This window comes from Aulostomus chinensis, chromosome 19 (genome assembly GCF_037954235.1).
Source record: "Aulostomus chinensis isolate RoL2024-O1b breed Wild chromosome 19, RoL_Achi_v1.0, whole genome shotgun sequence".
In the NCBI taxonomy this organism is placed as follows: Eukaryota; Metazoa; Chordata; class Actinopteri; order Syngnathiformes; family Aulostomidae; genus Aulostomus; species Aulostomus chinensis.
Genome location: NC_141338.1, coordinates 7,579,472 through 7,602,347, shown reverse-complemented (window position 1 = coordinate 7,602,347; position 22,876 = coordinate 7,579,472). Strand labels below are relative to the sequence as shown.

General features: G+C 40.6%; 2 protein-coding genes across 12 annotated transcripts in view; one reads left to right on the top strand and one right to left on the bottom strand.

Moving 5' to 3' along the window:
- Positions 1 to 33: 33 nt before the first annotated feature.
- Positions 34 to 10,736, bottom strand: prlra (prolactin receptor a). 2 transcript variants are annotated; one of them, XM_086188432.1, is made up of 9 exons: positions 10,592 to 10,736; positions 6,214 to 6,301; positions 5,298 to 5,403; positions 4,834 to 5,003; positions 2,654 to 2,820; positions 2,360 to 2,501; positions 1,925 to 2,021; positions 1,516 to 1,585; positions 34 to 1,422 (listed from the first exon to the last, which is right to left on the bottom strand). In XM_086188432.1, exons 2-9 carry the CDS (start codon positions 6,281 to 6,283, stop codon positions 361 to 363), a joined length of 1,884 nt encoding a protein of 627 aa, XP_086044558.1. In that variant the 5' UTR covers positions 6,284 to 6,301; positions 10,592 to 10,736; the 3' UTR covers positions 34 to 360. The 2 variants fall into 2 exon arrangements, with proteins under 2 accessions (XP_086044558.1, XP_086044557.1); XM_086188431.1 differs by having other exon boundaries at positions 36 to 1,422; positions 5,271 to 5,403.
- Positions 10,621 to 22,876, top strand: part of nedd4l (NEDD4 like E3 ubiquitin protein ligase) — a 47,128-nt gene continuing 34,872 nt past the window's right edge. For 6 of the 10 annotated variants that reach the window (XM_086188423.1, XM_086188426.1, XM_086188424.1 and 3 more), the window contains exons 1-4: positions 14,465 to 14,834; positions 16,955 to 17,028; positions 20,993 to 21,074; positions 22,742 to 22,780. In XM_086188423.1, coding sequence (XP_086044549.1) covers positions 14,790 to 14,834; positions 16,955 to 17,028; positions 20,993 to 21,074; positions 22,742 to 22,780 — 240 coding nt within the window. In that variant the 5' untranslated portion in view covers positions 14,465 to 14,789. Of the gene's footprint in view, positions 10,738 to 14,464; positions 14,835 to 16,954; positions 17,029 to 20,992; positions 21,075 to 22,741; positions 22,781 to 22,876 lie in introns of those variants that run through there. The other 4 variants (XM_086188430.1, XM_086188427.1, XM_086188421.1 and 1 more) reach the window with 2 other exon arrangements.

The following is a 22,876-nucleotide window of genomic DNA, read 5'->3' as shown; positions in this document are numbered from 1 at the left end:
ATATATATATATACACATACAATATAGACATACAAAAAAATGTTGATATTTGAGCTTTCTCCAGTTTTGATTTTACATGTCATTTAACAGTTACTTAATTATCACAACAGATCTGAAATGTTTACCTGAGATGGAGAGAATTATTCATTATGGATGAATAGTGAGTCATAGTAACAGCATGTATTACCACAAAATATAAGCAATTAATCATACTTATAATCTGATCTGATCTGAATGATTAGAGATTGTCACTGAAAAGACATCTCAGACATTAGGAGGGAATGATCTGTGATAGCATTGTCCTCGCATCAGTTTTTGAAGGGGTTGTCCAGTGTTAGTGTCTAGAACAAGTCCTGTAAACTAGTAAGTGTGCATCGTGAACATGATGGCAGTGTCAACATAACCACTCCCTGGCAGGACCGGCCCCTCCTGGATTGGCATGGCAGTGTGAACACAGGCTGTAGATTTCTGGGTAGCAGTAACCGACGATGTGTTGCAGCTCTCTGTCCCAGCGTTTGTCTCCTGCTCCTCACAAGAGCACCTGTTCACCTCTCCTTCCATCACATCTACCTCTCTCTGGAGCAGCAGCATGTTGTCACTGTTCACCTGCTTCACCTTACTGTAGTCCTCCTTCCCCACCTGGGGGCAGCCCCCCCTGCAGCTGAGGCCTGGTGCAACAGGCTGGAGAAGGACCATGTTCTTCTCATTGACCTTCTGGACTTCAACATACTCGGTGGACTGGAGGGCGGGTGAATGTAGACCCGCAGGTGCCTGTTTGCTAACAAGGCTGGAGATGCTGACGTCGCTGTGAGCCTGGAGCTGCTGGTGGACCTGCTTCTGTGGTGGCTTGGTGCTCAAACCAAACTCCCAGTAACCTGGTGCAAGACCCTCTTTGGTGGTGTGTCCATGGTGGGCCTGGGTGGAGGATGTGGAGCCGGAGGGGAAGAGACTGTCAGAGAAACAGAGCTGCTTAGCCATCTCAAGAGAGTTCTGCTGGTCCAGTGTGCCTGAGTGGTACTGGGGAAGTGGAGAGTACACTGAGGGCCAGGTCTTCACCCTCCCGCTGGGCATGTCAGAGCTAACCGTATCTTCCTCCTCCCAGTCTATCTGGTGCCTTTGTGACTCTGCCCCCATTTGACTATTCCCTCGATCAGCTCGCCTCTCTTGTTCTTTCTCATCTCCACACTTATCCATCAGCAGAGCATGGCTGTCGCAGCTGCCGCGGCCAGAGTCACTGTCAGATGTGGAGCTCTCAGATTTGAGGCAATCGTGTAGATCCTTGTTCTCCTCTACCATCAGCTCCTGCTCCTCAGGGATGTACACCTCCAAATATTCCACCAGCAAGTCCTCATAGTTAGATGATGTGGTTGGGGGGAACTCGGGCACCACCAGCGCACTGAAGATCTCCTCAGACCTGCCGTTCTACGCAGAGAGAAAAAAAAAATATCCTCAGTCCATTTCTAATTCAAATAACCTAGTTTGCACCAGACAAGGAGAAGGAGGTTGTTGCTTTACCTTAAGAAGCTGCTCATCAAATCCTTTGATTTTAGGACCAGGGACTGGTGGCAGAATACAGTGCTTCACACTACGCACATGAAAAAAAGATCAATGACAGCATTTGTGAGTACAAAGATGTGCCAACCTGGTATAACTACACAATAACAACATTGTGTAAGTTTAATCACCATGCAATCCCTCTTTAACAGAAATTGGCAATTATGATATCGCAATCAAATATTCCCTGTGAATTTGCTGATTAAGATGAAATCAGACCTAATACCTAAACTGCGACCTTAAAAGTAGAGAGCTTGGGAATAAAACTGCTGCCTGTAGCACATGACATGTGCTATGGTCAAGTAAATAAAAATATATAAACATAAAGATCTGTCCAAACAAACAGTGTAAGACATTAGTACTCTTTTACCTGTGGCTGTTGATGTGCAACAACCAAGTGAGGATGATGAAGATGAAGGCAGAAAAGACCATGATGAGGATCCACACAGATTTTTCACGGTGGAAGTCTGTAAGACACAGCATAAAATGTTAGTCTAGCGCCGCGCTGTTACATGACCACAAAAATAAGATAAAATCAAATAAGATAATATTAAAGGAAATATCTACACAAGTTACAGATTTTTTTTTCTCCTTATTTATAAAAAGTAAGCCCAGGTAAGAGATAGATGCTACATGTCAATTTGTGAGCTTTACAGGTGCGGACTGGTAGGTTTCATAACTTCTAGCCCCATAGAAATGAGATTAGAATGATATCTTGTGCAGAAAACAAATGAGAGCATTCCTACAAATATATGAGACATGTATGAATGTATCTCTGTGTGTTGTCAAATATAAGATGTCTTACAGTCGGGGAAACGGATGGAGGAAGAAGAAGTCCATTCACTCCAGAAGCCGTGATCAGGTTTACAGCGCACCTGGACCAGGTAAGTACCACCTGACTGCAGGCTGAAAATATTGAAGAGCTTCTGCTGACCAGCAAGGTGAGTCTGGAAAAACAAACACACATTTAACACAACTTGAGAGGTCGTGCACCATCTTTTCAGTCGTAAACGTAAGTGTGGCATCACTAAAGAAGATTTTTCAAGCTCAATAGACACTCACTTATTGATACATTGTGAGGAAGACGAACATCATTTACCTCCCAGTTGTTTTCTCCCTCTAACTTGATGCGGATCTCGTAGATGAGGGTGATCCAGCCAGAGCGGGTGTCAGCTTTACGTGGCGGTTCCCATGACACCCGGAGAAAGGGCCAACTTTTGTCTTCCATTAGAGTCAACGTCACCTTCTCCGGAGGATTAGGCTGGACTGGAGAGACAGAGGGAGGACAGATGAGGATCCAGGGCTCTGCAGCAGTGGCGTGGTCACATCTCTTCCTCTGTGCAACATTGAACCAATGCACAATGCCAGCAGATGAACCCTGACACTCCAGAAGGGACTTTCTGAATGTTTGTTGACCAGTGACTGCACAGATAAGTGAAAGTTTAGACTTATATGTATCCTCAGGAGACAGTTTAGAAACTGTGATGTACAGTAAGTGAAGGATATAGAGATTACCTTGGACTGACAACATAAGTGGAGTTTTCAGATAAGCAACCTCAAGGGCACTCTTTCAGTCTTGCAATCTATTTTATGAACCCAACACAGGACAGTATAAACTCTGCAGCATGGCTCAGAGGTGGAGTGGCCGTCTAGCAACCAAAGGGTCGCTGGTTCGATCCTCACTTCCCCTGGTGACCATGTCCAAGTATCCTTGAGCAAGATACTGGACCCCTGATGGCGCTGTGACGGACTGGTGACCCGTCCAGGGTGAACCCCGCCTCTTGCCCAATGTCAGCTGGGTTAGGCTCCAACCCCCACCCCCCCACCCCCCGCAACCCTTAACGATGAGCAGTATAGAAAATGGATGGATGAGGGTGATTTGACAATTTATATTTCATCAAAAGCATTTTTTTAAGAAGCTTCAGGATCTAACTTCTAACTTTGAATGGAGCAGCAAAGCAACTTTGCTACTATTTTTTTTTTCTGAGAGTATCAGTTCTGATGTTTTTGACATTTTAAATTTTTCACCAGAAAGTTCTTCCTATGGGTAGGATAAAATTCTGTAAAAACACTTAACAACAACCCCAAATTATCAGAATTTTGTGGCTTAAACAATTTGTCTTGCTAATCATTTAACCTGATAGAAAGATTATTTGAAATTATTTTATATCTTAAATATTTGATGTATGATAAATGTTGGATTGAAACATTTCTCTGACCTCATTAGAACACGATGGTAATGTTAGTTAATATTGTAGGAACATTCCCTATATGCTAGGAGTCTAATTATGGTGCATTCATGAACAACTGAGAAGTAGGACTCTACCAAGCACTGAGGTGGTAGAACATACAGAGCACTTGTCCAACACGGAATGTCCCACTATGAGAGGGGGGCATTTCTGACAGCTTAGTGCAGTGAGTTTGACATCATTCCAAATAGCGTTTGTTGTTAAAAATGAGAAATATAATTGATACGAGCCTAAATAAACATTTTTTCTTTGGTATTGTTGGTTTAAGTCATACTTGTAAATACTTAAAATGTACATTTTTCCTGTCGTGTAGCTCGTTCTCAGGTAGTTATGTTAGCCCTCTAGCTAGCTAAATAACTTTATGTCTGTCAATAAATACTGAATTTCCAGTAATGACCTCCAGGAGGTTTTGTTTGGGACCTTTCCAAAGAGAAAGTTTTCCACTTTCCAGCTGCATAAATGCACTATACTACTGTGAAAATGCTAAAATCACAAATACTATTGTAGACATGTAAATCTACAATTACATATGAGGGATTTATATATTTCCTTAAAAAAATTCTACTTTCCTTAGTGAATTAAAAATTGTAGAGTTTAGATATCAAAATAGAAGAAACTGTGGACTTGTTTTTGTCTATTTTCAGCCCCTGATTACTATGCAGTCAGTGTGCGAGGGATCATTTCAGTAAAAGAATCTCTGGGATTGACTCAAAATAAACGACAGCTCCTGTGTTGATTGTCAATGTCAATACACATATAGAATATATCTGATTTTTCTAAACATCCAATCAGGTCAGCAGACTGACAGCGTATTTGTCATTTTCAACAGTGACCTTCAGTGAGCGGCTACAGCTGGAGCGAGGGTAAGCACACTCGCACCGCATTAGCCACACTGTAACCCAGAATGACACTGAGCAACTGTGCGTTCAAAAACACTTAAAAAAAAACTCCTCAGGGGAAATCATGTCTCCAACATCACGCTAGATCATGTGAACAAATATGCACCCCCTCCAAAAGCACAGAGCCTCACCGATGTAGACCACATCTATATCCACGGGGTCTGAGAAGGTGCTGCCCATGGCGTTGGTGGCAACCACAGTGATGTTGTAGTTGACCCAGATGGACGTGTCATTCTTGTTGAAGAAGCAGGAGTTTTCACCGGCCGTGTGGTAGTCAGGACACTCGTGTACTGTATCAGAGCTGCAGGGACAGGCAGGGGGACAGCATGTAACTGTGCTGCGCTGCTACTACTACTACGACTACTAATAACAATAATAATAATAAAAAAACTCATTCATGCCTCCTGAAGATGAACTTCTGATTGGAAAAAAAATCAAAAGGCTTCTTGGATTTCTTTAGTATCCAATACCCAATATCACATTTCTCTGAAATGTCAGTCCATCTTTCCTTTTTAATTAAATTCTTGTTTTCAGTGGTATGTAGTTAGTTAAACTGTGAGCCACTGACTTTTCTTTGCGGTAGTACAAGGCGTACTTCGTAGGCAGTCCTCCATCAGGGCCAGGCTGCCACCAGCAGGTGAAGGTCTCTTTTTCGGGAGAACGACAGCTGGTCAGCGTGGGCTTCCCAGGTTGGTTGTAGCCTAAAGACAAACAAGTTATGTCAGATGAGGAAGAGGAGAAAGTTCTAGATTACATAGCATACTGTAGCTGTTATATAACATGGAATAACTGCCTTGGGGTTGTGCGTCTCTGCCAGCTACTCCACTTGTAGTTCAAATCCATGTTTGTCCAGGCTCATGGTGTGCATGGCAGAATAAAATGTTTTGGGCACAGTATAACTTCCATTATTTCCTACATGAGTAAATGAGATGGCATTGAATAGAAAAGTGTATCTACAGAAGATTATGATACCTCATTGACATTAGATGTTCACAAAGAAGTTGTTACTTCATCATTTTCAGGTATCAGATATTTGTGTGAAATTCTCTCATAATTAGTTTGTGAATTTGTGACTGTAGTGATCTTTGCCTGCCAGAATCCAAAATAATTAATCCTCTACTTCAAGTGATTGAGTCCAGATCTGAAGGAATTCTCTTGAGAATTTCAAGATATTTCTTCTTCATGAAGCTGAAAACAACATTTGTGAGGTCACAGCTACCTTTGAATATCAACCTCTCCTTTTTTTTGAGCATGTTGTACTAAATATGAAGGCATTCCTTCAAAGCTTTACAGAGATTTTGGGCTCATGAGAGTGGGACATACAGGCACCCATAAAAATTAATCATAATAATAACAACAGCCGTATATACTTGAACATGTGGAGCCAAATTCAAATCTGATTTGTTAATCACGACACTAGAAAAGCAGATTAACAAGGCAGATTCTCATATATTAATTGTGCAGCTCTGCATCATCTCTCTCTCTAGACTGTGTGTACAAACACAACTCACGTGTTCCTTTTGCATGAGGGGTAAAGACCAGCAACAACAGCAGGATGACTTCCAAGAATGTCTTCATCATGGCACCACAAAGGCTTGGCTGTTGGATAGACAGAATACCCAAACATTGAAAGGTGAGAAAGGAGGTGTAAATCACATGACCCACAGTGTCTGTCCCACCAGCAGAGTTTGCATAATTGCTATTTTTTTTACAATAGCAAAATTGATTTCAAATCATGATGACTCACTATGTTTGAAAAAAAAATATGAAAATGACACAAAATCGGAATATATAGATGACATAAATGTCCCAAAATTGAAAGGAGAAAAAAATCTATAAAGACCACAGTTCCATCAAGGATTAAAAACATCCTCTCAGCTTCTACCTCTACCAGCTGGTGCATGAGGCAGAACTGATTGCGTAACAGGGTCCGGCATTTGCCACAGCAACAGAGAGACAAACACATGTCTGCTGGTCTTGCTGCCGGCCAACCCGCCTCCAGTGTGCATGACTTGGAAATAAGCATTTCCTTTGCTATATGCAGATGTTTGAGTTCTTATTTTGCATGACTCCTAAAGTCTGACCCTACAGAGACGACAAGAGGGTGTGTGTATGTGTGTGCGTGTGTACGTGTGTACATGTGTGCACGCGATGTCTTATGGTTGAGCGAGAGTCTGAAAAAACTGGAAGCCCTTTATTTCAAATCTCTTGCATATATGATGCTCTCCCGTTGTTCCCTGTCAGGCTCAGACTGGAAACATAATTCAGTCCCTGTAGGGCTTGGCGAATAATCAATATGTATTGATTATCATCAGTCATTTTTACATTTTGGAGCTAAAGAGACAAGGGTCCACAAAATGTTATGGACATGAACAGTTTTACCAACATTTCAGTCCAGGAAAGAATCCATTAAACTTCTAGAGTGGATCTGAATCACTTGGCTGTGTCCATTTTCTTTCTGTTTTCCAATGTTTTAGTTTATTCAAGTTCTTGCATAATCCTGGAACTATATCCTTATACTGATTTGCATATGTAAAGGAAGAGCATACTATTGCTGTGGTGAAGATCCATGCTGTCTGAGCGCAACTCCAGTAATTTGGTTTAGGAGCCTCTGTTTGACCTAACACACCCTTGCAAAAAAGTGCCTTAGTCTTAGTTGAAAATACTAACAGTGAACTTTCCTGGAAAAATAGAGGCACACTAAGGATATCAAAGACTTTTTTCTTTTTTTTTTTTAAAGAATGCCTGGATTTCTGTCACATTTCTGGCTGACTTGACTCTGGTCTGTACCTCTCTAGCAAGAAGGACACCAGCATGCAGGCCAATCCCATTGGAAAAAAAAGAAGTTCTTTTCTAAATTAACCCCCCCCCCCCCCCGATTAGTGGGCTCTTCCTTGGCCCAGGCTCCACCACTCCTCCACATTTTGTGAAAATCGTCATAATGCTGCTAAGTGGCTAACAAACACCTTTTGTACTTCTTCTGTACAAAGTTCATCTTAGGGATTTTTCATTTGTAAAGATGACTTTTTGCTAAGTGACTGTTACAAACTCTTATGGTGCCTTAATTTCAATAACGTCATCATGATCTGATAATTGGCATTAAGGTCAAAGCACTGGATTAGCTTCCTGCTGCATATAGCTGTCTTGCGTAACCGGACGGCCAAACTGAATAAGCTGCTAAGCTGGCAAAGTGCTGGCAAACAGTGTGAATATCTTCCCTGGTGGACAATACAAGACTGAACATTCAATTTAACCTCTAAGGACTGTAAAAACAAATGACATTTTCTCAGTTTTAACTCAACAGCCCACTGTCTCATTTGTAAAAAAAAAAGTTTTCCCACCACATTCATGGTAATCGACTTGCTGCCGTGGACCCTGGCCATTGTTAATAACACGTCCACAAACATACGCAGGTTGATGAAGTGGCCTTCTCTACCACCAAAGTTAGTTAATAAATGAGGAATGTTTCACATACACACACATACACACGCTCATACACACGTACACACATGCGGTGCACAACTGATCCATAATCACACACTCAGACATTTATTTTAAAATTATATTAAACCAAATGGTAAATTTGCACTGGAAATTCTGCAACCAATGTTTTTCTTTTTTTTTGTTCTCTTGTTATTGTTGTTACTGTTTGTTTGTTTGTTTGTTTGTTTGTTTTCTTTTGATCATTTAAAAAAAATCTGCAGCTCCCAGCTACTCACCCAACACTTGTAAAGGCAACATTTATATGAGTCATAAATCATGTGATACACTTCCTTAAACACCATTGTGAATTTGTGAAATTGTACTTCCTCTATTGTAGCAGCCAACATATGTCCTGTATATCTGATGTAAATGCTTCAACCTTTGCTATCTGCAGCAATCACAATTGTACTCATATCAATACCTATCAACTTAAGGATATCAATCAACCAATTAATCACTTTATTTGACTCTATCATGCTAACTGCAGACAAGTAAGGTGACTTCTTATTTCTTGACCTGATCACACTGTTCCTCGGTTAGTAAGATAGAGAGAGTAGGACACTACAGCTTCTTGGTTCCTGTGTTTAGGAGAGGAAAGCAATGTTTCTTCGTATCAGTTTAAAAGTGGCGTCTGCTAGATTAAGGGTCACATCAACCTGGAGAAACGTTTGATTCCCTCCAGCAGAGCGCGGGGGATGATTTGACAATGGAGGCTCAACTAGGAGTGAATCACAGCAGCTTTTGTGATTATTTTCAGGTGTGAACCCAAAAAAAAGGTCAGAGAAAATAATGCTTAATTTATGAAGAAATGGAGGAAAGTGCATTAGTGAGTACTAGCCTTGCAAAGTAGGAATCCCCATATTGTCAGGAAGAGAATTAATCAGTCACAGCTTATTTTGGTGCCAGCTACCGTGTGCGTCATGGCAACTGTTGACACTGAGAGGCATCAATCGGCATCAGCGACCTAATGATTACAGCTACATTTAGCACATACCATCCAATACCAAATATAACCACAGGCAGTCCAGCCTGTCATTATTCAAGACCAGCAGGTACAATCTTGGGGCCTCCTTCTCCTCTTCCCCAGCACATTTACACTCTGTGAGGACATTTAATGTCAGCAGGGTTATTTTAACCCACATTTACAGGTCACTAACTGAATCTGTACTCACTTTCATCATTTAATCCTGGTACAATACTCTTGCCACCAAGCACAAACTCTCCTGCTTAACTAATCAGGAAAGCCACTCTGATCCAGTGTGACCCCTCTCGCCACCTCCGCCAATCCTGCCACTGGCTGCAGTCACATCAAAGCGACAAAGTCCCACTTGCCCCAAAAAAAACATCATAAAAATGATGTTATTATTATTCCCTCAGTGATAGTCAGACTCAATGAATTAAAATCTGCGTTCTACCTTGTCAACACCTGTACAAGTTTCAGTTATGTGTATGTGGGTCTGTTGCCTTTTTAAACTAAATGTGGATTATTTGTCAAAGAGAATTTCTGTTAATTCCAGACAGAAAATTAAAGTGTCCCTTTTGAAACATGCAGACATGACAAAGGAAAGAACCGGTTAGTCTCAAGCGTCTATTGTTGTATTCCAGTATTGTGTTGAACAGCCTGGTGCAAATAGCTTGCAGCCTGACCTCTTCCTAACTGGGCTCGAGGCCAGTTGACATGCAGACAAGAGGCAGGTCATACCCTAGGAAATCCCATTATAGGCTACCCCTGACACCCTGGCATCATCATCATCATCATCCTCTAACACAGAAGGAAAAAAACCTGCAAGTAAATCAGCTGCCAGTCAAATGAGGACACAGCTCTTCATCATAAAGAAGACAAGCAAATGTACTATAACAAATACAAATAATCGAGCAGTGTTATCTGATGAAGGGAGATCAAATGATGCCATGGGTTGTCAGTGAACAAATAGGAAACACACGATTTGCATGTTTGACATTCAATCAAAGAAACTATTAATTTATCAATTTCAGTCAGAAATGGACTTTTAATAGCATTAATATTGCATTTTGGTAATATAGTTATCTTGTTTCTTATTTTTGTTAGTATCGGGATATAATTACTTTTTATTTTGTCACACGCGCGCGCACAAAAATAGCAAATAAGTAGCTTTAAGGCTTGCAACAACAGACGTAGACTTCATAAAAACCAGCTTACGACTAGAGAGAGGCGGTAAGAAAGCCTTTAAAGCTGATATATTGGCTGTATAGTCGGTTTAAACAGAAATATTAGTGATGTTCGACCGTCAAAACGTCCATAATCATCATCATCATCATCATCATCATCATCTGCACTCGGAGAGATGAGCCCACCCGTGTACCCTGCCTCCTTCTGGGTCCTGATGTAACCGTGCACTAAGAATAGTTACAGTTACTATAACTTACCAGCAGCTGACAGAGCTTTTCTTTCGTTTTTCAGCCGTGGTGACTCCGGTACTTACTCCCGTAACTGCCTGGTTGGCCGGAGACAGGCACAGTCATTACCGTCCCTCCATCCCGAGCAGAAGCGCCCTGCTGAGAGCCAGGAAACGGTAATATGCTCCTGGTGAAATGAGGGGGGCGGGTTTACGTATAAACCACGCCCTAATCTCTTAGTCTCTGTTCACTCTCTGCTGTCGTCTACTTGCACCATCCTCAATTGAGAGGACAGATTGATTTAGAGAAAGATATATTTATATTTATGTCGAATACATACATGTCTCTTGTTATTTATAAACTCTCTCAAATGATTAGAAGCTCAATAGTTTAAAGATTTAAAGTCAAGTCAGGTTGATGGATTTATTGCATTATTTGCCTGCTATATAAAATGTAATTATATTGTTTGTTGTAAGGGTTAGTGGCTCCCCTCTTGGACAAAACACAGAATATGGAATAATACACTCTCATAATCCCTCCTTACATTTTAATTCTGGAAACCTACAGAATGAACTACTAAATCCATCGATCCATCCATTATTTTCCACTTATCCTGTTGGGGGGGCTGGAGCCTATCCCAGCAGCTTTCAGGTTCACCCTGGACAGGTCACCAGTCCATCACAGGGCCAACACATACAGAAAAACAACCATTCACACTCACAGTCAATTTAGAGTATCAATCAGCCTCGTCCCCTCTTGATGTCTTTGGACTGTGGGAGGGAGCTGGAGTACCAGAGAGAACCCACACAGGAACAAGGAGAACATGGAGACTCCACACAGAAAGATCCTGTGATGGAGCCGGGTCTCGAACCTGGAACCTTCTTGCTGTGAGACGACAGTGCTGACCACTGCACCACCCACCACCTTGCCACCCTACTATTAAGTCAAGTTAGTTTAATATTGCTCCTCCAGAAACTTTACTTTAAAGCAGTTTTCAGATATTTTAAGATGTGTACTGATGGCATGTGTACTGACAGTGGGTCGAATACGGGTTTTGGGTTGAGGTTGGGATTTGGCAATTAGATGTGCAAAAGTGGTTCCAGTTGATGTAACCCTCCTGGAAACATACTGTGCAATTTCTTTCTATGCGACAAAAAAAAAAAATTCAGTATCTGTTAAAAATGTAAAAAAAAGTTCAGCAGAGGCCCTCACTAAACTATCTTACTTGGATTGAATAAACAAATTAAAGAAAAAACATTCAATGGGATTCTGATTTTCTCAAATGCAACACACAAAGTGACAGAAAGACAACACATGGCACCTATTTGCTGCCACTTCCCCTCACAGTATGAACAAATACTGTAAAACACTGGTGCAGGAACTGTCAAACAGAGTTTATCGTTTTCCTTTTAATGGCAGTTGTAAACATAGTCAGGTCTCTATAATCTGAACTCTGCTTCAACAATTCTGGCCCTAAATCACTCCGTCTATCTCGTTTATTCATTAATCAGAAAGTGTGACAGTTTAACTAAAACTCTTTGTGTTTGTGTATTCATTTACAAAAACAAATCCTAGACTAACTACACTACTCTGTTTTGTTTGTTAATCTGATGATAGCCTCTTGAAACCAAATGTACTCATTGTGTTCTTTTTCTGGGAGGCCACATCTGTTCGCTGATGCAGAAACTGAGATATATTCATATCAAAGATGGGGGATTAGAAATAAAAAAAATTCCTAGAAAGTGGTAGCGCTGTGGGCAGTATGTGTGATATATATTCAAATTCAACCAATTTTCAGGTTTTAGTTTTTAGAGGCGGGTCTCATTCAACAAAAATAGTCATTGTTTCACGTTTTCATTCAAAAATATTTTCTATGTCTGTGACATCTATGACGGTAGAGAAAAGCACATCTTAAATATATCCTATTTTATTTTGAGCAATTCTGATGTTTCAAGGCTGGTTGATAAATATTGTGGATCTGTTTCTGAGTAAGCATTGCAAAACGATGTGTCGGGTAGAGTGAAAGATGGCCTTGTGTCAAGGGTGGCTTGGGAAATCTCTGGCCCTCCCTTTTCAGCTCTACTTAGAAGCAATAATGTTACATAATGCAGCCATCTGCTCTCCGCGTTGATTTAAAAGTCTCATGATGCGGCACAGACAGCCATGCTGAGGGCCACTAAACATTTGACAAGCACTAGTTTGATCGGTTCCCTTGATGGATGTATTTGCAAGTTATTTGCCCTCTTCATGTTTTCTAGTCAGGGTGTGTCTAACAGCTGATTTTGCGATTTTGGAATGTAAGGTTCCATGCCTGTGCTTGCTCCTCGACTGGTGCGCTAGAGGAGAACTGACACGACCTGCACTTAGAGGTGATGGACTGAGCTGTTCCTCAAGTACTGTCAGGTTCAGTTGGTGTCATTGCTGTCAATCACTGATTATCTCAAATTAATTTGTAGCGATGTAGTGACCCCTAGTGGTGAAGACAGGAATTGGTTTATCAATGTTTACAGTCTATACCATGCCAGGCTCACATTGCACAGAGGATGTGGGAAAAGTTCATCTTTATTTTATATTATAATTTAACGCCATGGGGGTTCTTGTTTAAATACGTGTGTTTGGTCCATTAGGTATCAAATCTGATGTAATACTGTCTCGAACTCCGCCTGTACCAAGATGATAATAAAAAAGATTAAAAGATGATAAATCACACTTCAATCAATGGTCTTCACAGTCCTTAAATGTGTTCCAACCTTGGTCCTATGACCCTCAATTCAAGAGAGGAAAACTATCAATGAAGAAATAAATTAATATATATATTTAGACTGTAAAATCTAAGTGGACGTCCTCAATGTGCCACTTAAGATGCTGCCTCTGACACCTCTTCTCCACCAAGAAGACAGCTGGGAGCCATGTGGGAGCAGAGAAAATGAACAGAGGGTTAAAAGACAGCGTGTGTACTGTGTAGAACAGCAAATGAATCACATTCTGATTTCCAAATACAGAGATATGTGGGGTATAAATCATATAAGGGATAAGATGTGGGTTGAAACTGCACTGATTTATTGTTCAGTTGTGTTTTTCACCTTTTAGAGTGGTATTAAACTGTTGTTTATTGAGCTTGTAGTTTGCAGTGGAATTGAAATGGACTGCAAGATATTGAGATATACTTAAGTGGGGCAGGATATTAGAGGACCTCTTAGTATAATGCTCTTTAGTGCATCTCCATCATCCACAATGACCTTGATGTGTGTGAATTTGTGAAGTGTGATTATTACCCCCTCTGACACTCTCAAACACAAAGAAAAGCTTTATTTGAGCAAAAATCATGGCATTGGTGTGTAACAGATAGTATAGCTTTACTTAAGTCTTTAATTTTTGTTCCATTATCTATCTATCTATCTATCTATCTATCTATCTATCTATCTATCTATCTATCTATCTATCTCAGTTACCGTATAATTTATTGTAACTGTCAGAATTGTATATAAAATATGTAAAAACCTGTCTGGCTGTTCTTCATTTCCCACGGTAAATTATTTAACTTTTGTCATTCCACGCTGATCCGTCTGTTTCTGTGAATTTTACCCTGCGATTGGCCATGAGCCCCAAGCCCCGCCCCTTACATGACCCTCTTTTAGGATAATCACGACCAAAGCGAGAAACCACCTTGACACAGTTTGCGCAGGAACTAGTGATATAATATATTCCAACAAAGTTGAATAATTCATGACAATGTTAAATTTAGTTTCTTTGCAAGGCACAACCTCTCACACACGGTCTCCATCGCCACGCCCTTTGCATACTTTATTGGCCGATGGGGAGCTTTAGGAAATTCCCAGCGCTTCTGATTGGTTGATATGGTTAGCAATCACACCTAACTTGCACATGATTGGCTGAGTTGTTAGGAGGAAGTCAAGTGTCACATCGTTTCGGTGGATAAGCTCGGAGTTGACAAAAGCGATCTGTCTCAGTCGTAACATTGTGCCCCCCCCCTCCCCAAATAAAAATCCAAGTCGTGTCCTAGACGAACCACGCTGGGGAGGATTACGTTATTTGGGTGCGAACTAAACCCAAGAGCCGTGATAACGGTGATAACGGCTCGGTCTCACCGTGGACTCAACCATCGCACGACAAAGAGAGGAAAGTGGGACTTTATTGTTCAAGGCTAGCCAGCTAGCTTTGCCAAACGCCTTGTTTTTGTATATATATAGCGTGGACCACAGGCTATATGGCTACGAATTTCGAGCCAATATATGGACTTTCAGAAGATGAGGTACGTTTTAATTTCTACTGAGCTTTGCATATGGACAACAGACATGAATGGGTGCCTCTCTAAAGATGCTTGTGCCAGGGATAGTTAGCTACCGTTAACGTTAGCTGATAAGCTAACAAGCCCTCACCCACATTCCATAGTAGTGTTCAGGCAGCTGTCAATTTCCTGCCACCTCTCTGCGGGTCCTTCAGTCTACCCACCCTAATTTTTGCTCCTTAAATACTTTGACCGCAGAGTTTAGAGATGAAACGCTTCGACCGAGAAGGCGCATTCACTAAATCATGTATATGAAAAAAACAACAACGTTCGAGACATGCAGGTTCCGTACTTGAGTGCTATACTTGAAGCACAGGTGTGCAGAAGAGAAACATAATTACTAGTTGGAGGGCTGGGTGACATTACCACCTGTCAAACTGTACATCATCTCCTTAGAAGCCTTTCTTGGTCAACCACTGTGGTTGAGGCATGTGGGTATGTTTTGCACCGGCTTAACAGGTCGGTTTTCACTCGTTTGGTGAACTCTGTGTCGCCTTTGACATACAGGGCTCCACCAATAATAAGGTATGAGGTAATCCAGTATATTGTAAGCATGATGACATGATAGAATAACAGGTGACCATGGGAATATATTTTTTTCCCTAGTGAGTGGATCTTATTTCTGCCAACCAGGTCAGTCAGGATCAGTATGACTACAGGTTTCCTTGCTTGACCTGGTTGAAGGACTTAAAATAAGTCTCTTATATGATCATTTGGGGTATTTGAGGAAAATGGTGGGGTGCCATTCAATGTAGATTTTGTTCCTCTCAAGCTAAACTGTCACTGCAGGAGATTTGCATATGGTAACTCATTAGGTTAACTGAAAAACACCATGGTTTATGTTTACTTCCTGGCTTTAATTCTATCATATTGTAGTTGAATTCAGTGAACATTGATACCAGTGTAGCGGGCTACAGTATTCTTTCTCAGCATATTGTTGAACATCGAAGTGGCAAATATCTAGTGTTATTTTGAATGAAGATTTTTATTATTTATACAAGCAGATTATCTTATTTCGCTCGTCGTGATTCGTCAGTTACTTTGTTCTTCTCTTTCATTCAGTGAACAAAATAAACTTTTTTAGTTCTCCAGCCAAAAAAGGCCAGTGAACTCAATTGATTCCCATTGTTTTGTTACTGGCTCTTGAGTTAAGCTAATCTACCGGTGCTAATTTTGTGCCCTGTTTGAATGGATTTGTTGTCAGTCATTGTTGGAAGGGAAGCTTGCCTATAACAGCATTCCATACCACAGCACAAGGAAATTGGGGAAGGCTTGGTTAGTTTTCAGTGAACATTCACCATATTGCGTACATTAAACCACAACATGTAGTCTTCTCAAGTGCTGGTTTAAGACAATTGTGGTTGTGTCCACATTCCTTGAGACCCTGCCCTCCCTGTGGCTATGGGCTATTCAATATTGTTACACCCTTTGGCCCAAGGTAACAGCTGAGTTGGCTTGAGCTTCCACCTCAGTTTCCTCCGGTGCTCCATTCTCTGCCACTGACATCATTGTGTTGTCTGTGTTTATTTATAGTCGTGTTAAGCTGACTTATAAGAAAACCAGCCAGTCTGTTCATCTTAGAACTGAAACCAGCAATTATTTTCATTATTGATTCAACATATGATTTATTTCGTAATTACTCAAATACTTGTTGGGTCAATAGAAGTTGAGAGTTGAGTAAATATGCTTATCTCTATTTCCTAAAGGTCAATTGTCCAAGCAGAACTCAAAAAAACCCCAAAACCCTTCAGTTTGTTAATTACATGAGATGAAAAAAAATAGTGAGGCTACCAAATGTTGTAGCTGAATCAAGTTACTACTTGGAGTGTTGTTCGAAAAATATCAAGTGTGCCTTTATGAGGATAATTGTATTTGAAATGCAGCTTAGGTGTTTATTATTATTTTCTGTAATGCATTTGTTGTTAAGCCAGTTCTTATTTGACAACTAATGTAACGAGCAGTTAAAAAAATATCTATGATCATTTAGCTGCTGGACAATTTTGAAGTGGTTTGATTGTGAGGTTATGAGATTGATTTTTCATGAGTTTGATTAAAATGTCTTGTTTCATCTCTCTCTTCTGCAGCATGAAACGAGAGTGCTGCGGGTTAAGGTCATTGCGGGAATTGATCTGGCGAAGAAAGACATCATTGGAGCCAGGTAAGCATTACAGACTTATTTCGGACACACCGGAAGATGCTGCCACAGACATTGCTTCTTATTTGGCCAAGCAAGGCTCGCATTTTAATACTTTGGATAAGGTATATAGATCAGAACAACATATTTTGTCATCTTGCAAGCTTAGTTTTGTAACACAATATTTATGCACCACACTGAAGTCAACAACAATGGCCGGCCAGGGTCATTTCTTAGAAAGAAGATAAACAGAATGCACTGAACTCAGAAACTTGAGTTATGAGTTGAATGTTGTGGTCAACACCGTGTTATAAGCTTCACTACATTCCTTCTTCTTACAAAGACCTTGGAGTCCCAAGTGTAATCAATGATTACCCGTGTGCTGCCTTTCTTTTCTGCTCATGACTTACCTCAATAACAATTTTACCAGAAGAAAGTGTTTTAGAATTCCTCATTCCCCGTACATCCCACAGATCTTCTCACAACTTGGAGGGTCTCTGTCCCATTCTGTCTGTCCTCCTCATCTATGACTAGTGTAAACTTCTGTAACCCAACTTGTATTAAACATTGGATATTAGTATACAGAGTTTAATAATTCTTTACTGCTTTGCTGCAGTGTGACTTCTGCCTTCTGAATTCTAATTACCCTCCTCTTTGTACAAAGAACAATTCATATTACACCAAGTGTCAATCAATCACTGTTAAACCTGTTACCTCTTTGTTTTTGTGTCTGATAAAATCTAAGGATTTTGCTCTTAGTTCAGCACAAATGCAGCGTTCTGTCTGTCAAATTAAGGGTTAATTCTTTTATGACCTTAATTTAATTTCTGGTTTCATTCATACATTTGTCACAGTGGAAATATACACAACTATTCTGAAGCGTATTAGTGTTGAAAGCAAGTGGACATAGGCTGCTTTAAAATGTTAACTTCACTGGTGTTGACAGGGATGTCAGTGTTTTCGATGTCAAGGCAGGTGCGCAGGAAGAGAGTAACACTAATTCTAATCTTCAATGTACTATTAAATCCGGGGATCCAAATGTTGTTCTGTATCTACTGCAGTGTGCTGTCCCCATATATTGAGAGCAGGTAATTAGAAGGTTGACTTTCGGGTCCATTTAGCTCGCAAGAGAGGGACTATTTAATAAGGCTGCACATTTAATCAAAATGACAATAATGCTAATGTTAAAAGCTAACTGTGTCAAAGTTTTATTTTTAATTCGTGGTATTGCAGAAATCTCCTGTCTCCATGTCATATTTTACAGACTTAATAAAATATTTGATAGAGATCCACACAGAAATCTCACTATTATCATTCAAATGAGTTTTAAATGAGAATAATGCCGTAGTCACTCTAATACCACAAATTCTGCTACAACAATTGATCCTATTATGGAAAAGGTTTGAACATAAAAATGCAGTGCAAATTAGGGGAGGGGAATTCATCTGATTTGATATTCAACTATTCTTGAACAATTCCAGGATTTAGTCCCATTTCAGCAGCCTTGTTTCAAATACACGTCGTGTATGAATTGGATCGTAGCTGAGGTATGAGAAAGCTGACTTTGTCAGAGAAAGAGCTTGGTGTGTGTCACAGTGTGTGAGTGCTACTCACATGCCAGAGTGCATGTGTTCACATCCTGATGCCCTGCTGGCTGGACAGCTCAGTCTGGCTCATGTAAAGACTGAAACGCTGAACGAGTCCTGGGTGTGTGGCTGCTAGCCATCATAGGAGACGGTCTGTCACTTCACAAGGTGCTCTAACGTTGTTGGCTTGTTCTTTTCATCTTTTTACTCCTGTCCTGTTCCTCTTCCTGTTGTATTCAGCAATACATCTTTTGTATTATTGTGTTCTGCTTAGTTATTGAAGGCTAAATAAAACATCCCGACAGAGGTTTGGTTATTAGGAATTGTGAGGTGTCAGAACTTCAGCTCTCATCTCCCACTAATGACCTGAAGTAGCCTGTCTGTCTCCTCTGGCAGGATATTCATTGGTAGAGGGAAGAAGACAAGAAGGAGTCTCAGTGCAGCCTAGATACAGTCGGCCCATTGTTTTTGTTTAGGCGCAGCACATCACAGAAGCACACAAACACACAATTAGAGGCTGTGGGGTTCCTGGGGACGGTAATTGGCAATCAAGTGTGCACTTTCTTAACGCTGTTTTGTACCTCAATTTTAAAATATTGCCCTCTTCGCTCCCTGTCAGTTGTTTCTTTTGAATATGTGAGGCTCCTCTTGGAATTACGTGCCACAATAATATTTTAGTGTATAAAGATACACTTTAATTTTGATGGCAAAATCCTTATTGATTCTGATAATGGTAAATGAGATTTAAAAGGCATTTATTAATGAGTTGAAACATGACTCTAATGGAGTTTGTAGCCTCGTGCAATAACTCCTGGTACTTCAATCAATTGGTCATTCATTACACAGGAAATGTTTCACCCAGAGGACGGAACGGAGAAGGAGTTTAACTTGAATGGTACCCTCGGACCAGGCAGAAAGTTATGTAGCATGATGAGATGTGGATGCATCTTGCTCTCTTGGTCATCTTAACGTGCAGATGGCAACAATGAGGAAGGCACAATAGGAAACTTTGGACCTGTCTGGGAAATAAGCAGGAAAAAAAGGTGTGGCCTGTCTCACATTTTGTCAAGACGTCAGCAAAAGTCAGTCAGGTTCGACGTCACTTTACAGTTAACTCCTTAGCTCCATCATTCATACCGAGCAGGCTCTTTCTGAATCATACACAGTATGTTCCCATGGCCGATTCTGAAAGGGACCTAAAATACATCACAATACAGAATCATGTTTATATATTATCCACAGACATACGTTGAAGGTACTGTGGGTGGCATAAAAGTATCCATCTTCTTCGCTGAGAAGGTTTGCTCAAGTGTTGCCTGTTGGGACTGAGATCAAGAGAGTAATTGCTCAGCTTAGTGAATAGAACAATTCTGCATCTCTTTCCAGACCTGGAGTTTTCTACGTGCTCAGCACCTACAAATAAACCAATGGGCTGATTTTAAAATAGCACTGTCACATACACTCTTACTATTTCAACTGCACATCTCACCGTGTTGTGCTGTTTCTATTTTTAACACTCCATGTTGTCAATAAGAAATAGTAGCCTTATCTCACAATTCCCAAACGCAAGCAGTTTTTTATCTGCGGGGTTGTTCGGTGCAGACTTATGTTTCATCCCTGTAATCAAGGGGTGTGTTGGAGTGCCACTCAGCAGTATGGCCTCTTTACACCTTTGGCCATGGTTAAGGTGAAGACATTAGAAATAGGATTAACATCGTGTTGCCACACTCAGCATGTTAAATTGTACAATTTTAAAGGGAATTTGTTCTGATTTTCCTTTATTATCCATCAAAAAATTTGTCAGATGTTCACATTGTGGACAATAGAGAAGAGCTCATGTCTCACTTATGCGCAGAGACAATTTATTTCATGAGGTGTTGTACATCTGCAAAGCTTTAATTTGATGGTTAAAAAGAGGCTGAAAATGCTCCTCCAGGAAAGAAAAAAAAACTCAATATCACAGTGGTGCTCTTGAGTGACTATGAACCAATTTCAAACAATGAGTTAAAAATACAATATGTGAGCCAAAAGCTCCAACATCAGATCACCCTGAATACTCATTTCCCAACATCTATATACATGTCCAATGAGCTGATGTCTTCAAGGATGTCTTTATATGGTCATTTACTCCAGGAAGAGCACGCCAGGTAAGTACAACAATACAAGGATATAAACAGATTCAGTAAAAACTGAACTTTATCATCCACTATATTATATCTTACCTAAATGTTCCTTTTGCGTCAGCAAGTGAGTCTTGAAAGAATCTATTCTTGAAACATAATTGCAGACACCAGATTTGTGCCTGTGAATTTAAATGTGCTGCTGCAAAGTGTGAACTGTGAAAAGTTCAAGATTTTAACCACTGATTTGTGTTTATCCCTCTGTTTGTTTTGTGTCTGCAGTGATCCTTATGTCAAACTTTCTCTCTACGTTGCGGATGAAAATAGAGAGCTTGCCTTAGTCCAGACAAAAACCATAAAAAAGGTAAGTTGTGAAGTATAAATTGTCTTGGATGCAGGCCACTGTAGCACGCTGCTGCTGCCGCCTGTCCTGAAAGGACCTTTGGCTTGTAGTTTCAGACTTAATGAACCCTAATGTGTTTGCACCTTATCAGATCCCCGTTCCAGTAATCTCCTCCCACACTTGCCCCACATACACTCCCTTAAGTTATAATTGGGAAATCCTGAAATTCCCCTTAATGCTGCCCTAGCCCTGTAGTATTACTCACCCCAACCCCTTTAGGAATAACAAGAACTCAAACATTTTCTAATTGTGGGAGAAGAGGGTAGCGCTTCCTTTATCCCCGGAGAAATTATTTCAGTCTAGAGGGAGACACTCACCAAGGTCTTTTCCCCCTGTGGCCTATTTTGAGGAGGAAATCTCCCCACAGCAGGGGGAGCCATTACTTTCTATTACAGGAAACTCCTCTCTGAAGATGTTTTGTTTGTACATGGGCTGTGACTTTCAATGAAACATCCATATTTATTACTGACATTGTGGAATTCCTTGAGCCTTATACTCAAATGAAATCAATGACTTCTGCGTTAGCATGGTTAGGATCTGTGGAAATGAATAAGATGAAGATGTGAGGCTTTGATGAAACCGGCTGCTCTGAACATTGAAAGACAGCTTCCTGATATTTACCTCACCGAGCAGCTTCTTATTTGATTCTTCTCCCAGTAGTGAAGGTTACCTAGCTGCCAGGCAACACTCTGCTGGAGTCAGGCGGGCCCCCCATGCAGGCAGACATATGCTGCCAGTAGCCATGCTTGCCTTATAGGATATAAATAGCTGACAATGCACTGCTATGTGGAGCAGAAAAAGAAGCATCCCCGCTCAGCTCTTCTGTGAGCTTTATGTGTCTTTAAGTGGGACACCTTTGATGGCATCTTTGTTGTTGAAGCTAAGAGCTTTGCTCACGGCAAGAAGGCGTAAAAATAAATGATGGAAAATACGCCAAAAACAAAATGAAGACACAGCCCGAGACAAATATGAGCACCTAAGGGTTGCTCTGAGATTTAATGATGGTATTTATGTGCTAACTGTTCACATTAGGCATATCATGAGTTTTGTCATTATTCGACAAGGATAATTTGACAGCATCGTGTTGGCTTTTTGTCAAAGGGCAGCAGGTTCATTTGTAATTCTGGTATCTCAGCAGCGGTTTTAACGGAGATGATATTTTAGCGCTGCGGTCAAATGTTGTGAAGTGTTTATTAATCAGAGAGACTTGTGAAATCAAGGCTTCATTGACATTCTAGTGTTTAAGTCATTTCAATCACCTAAGGAATTTTAATGAGACATGTCACATAGTTCTCAAACCAACATAATATCAAATATGTGAGACAGAAGGAGAGAGTCTGCATCCACTGACCAGGCGACTGGGCCATCCGGGATGTGGGCTAAAATCCTCAAGGCTTTTTACCTTGGGACTCCAGCCAATCACTGGGACATGTTAGCTCCAAACTTCCTCTAATAATGTGAGAGAATCATTGATGCACACGATTGAGTCTAGTTACTCATTTGGGCACTCCTCTCTCACTCTGAGGTGGATTGGTTTCATACATCTGTTCTGTTTTTGTGTTTAATGATGATGCTCACTTTGTACATACTAATTATCTGTCTAACCATGTCTACACTCTCTATTTCAGACCCTTAATCCCAAATGGAACGAAGAATTCTACTTCCGAGTGAGTTCAGATTTAAAAATCTTTGATTTTATAATGGGTCTGACTCCCTTTCTCCCCAGTGTCCTCCACTATGATGGCTTTTATTGCGATTAGTCT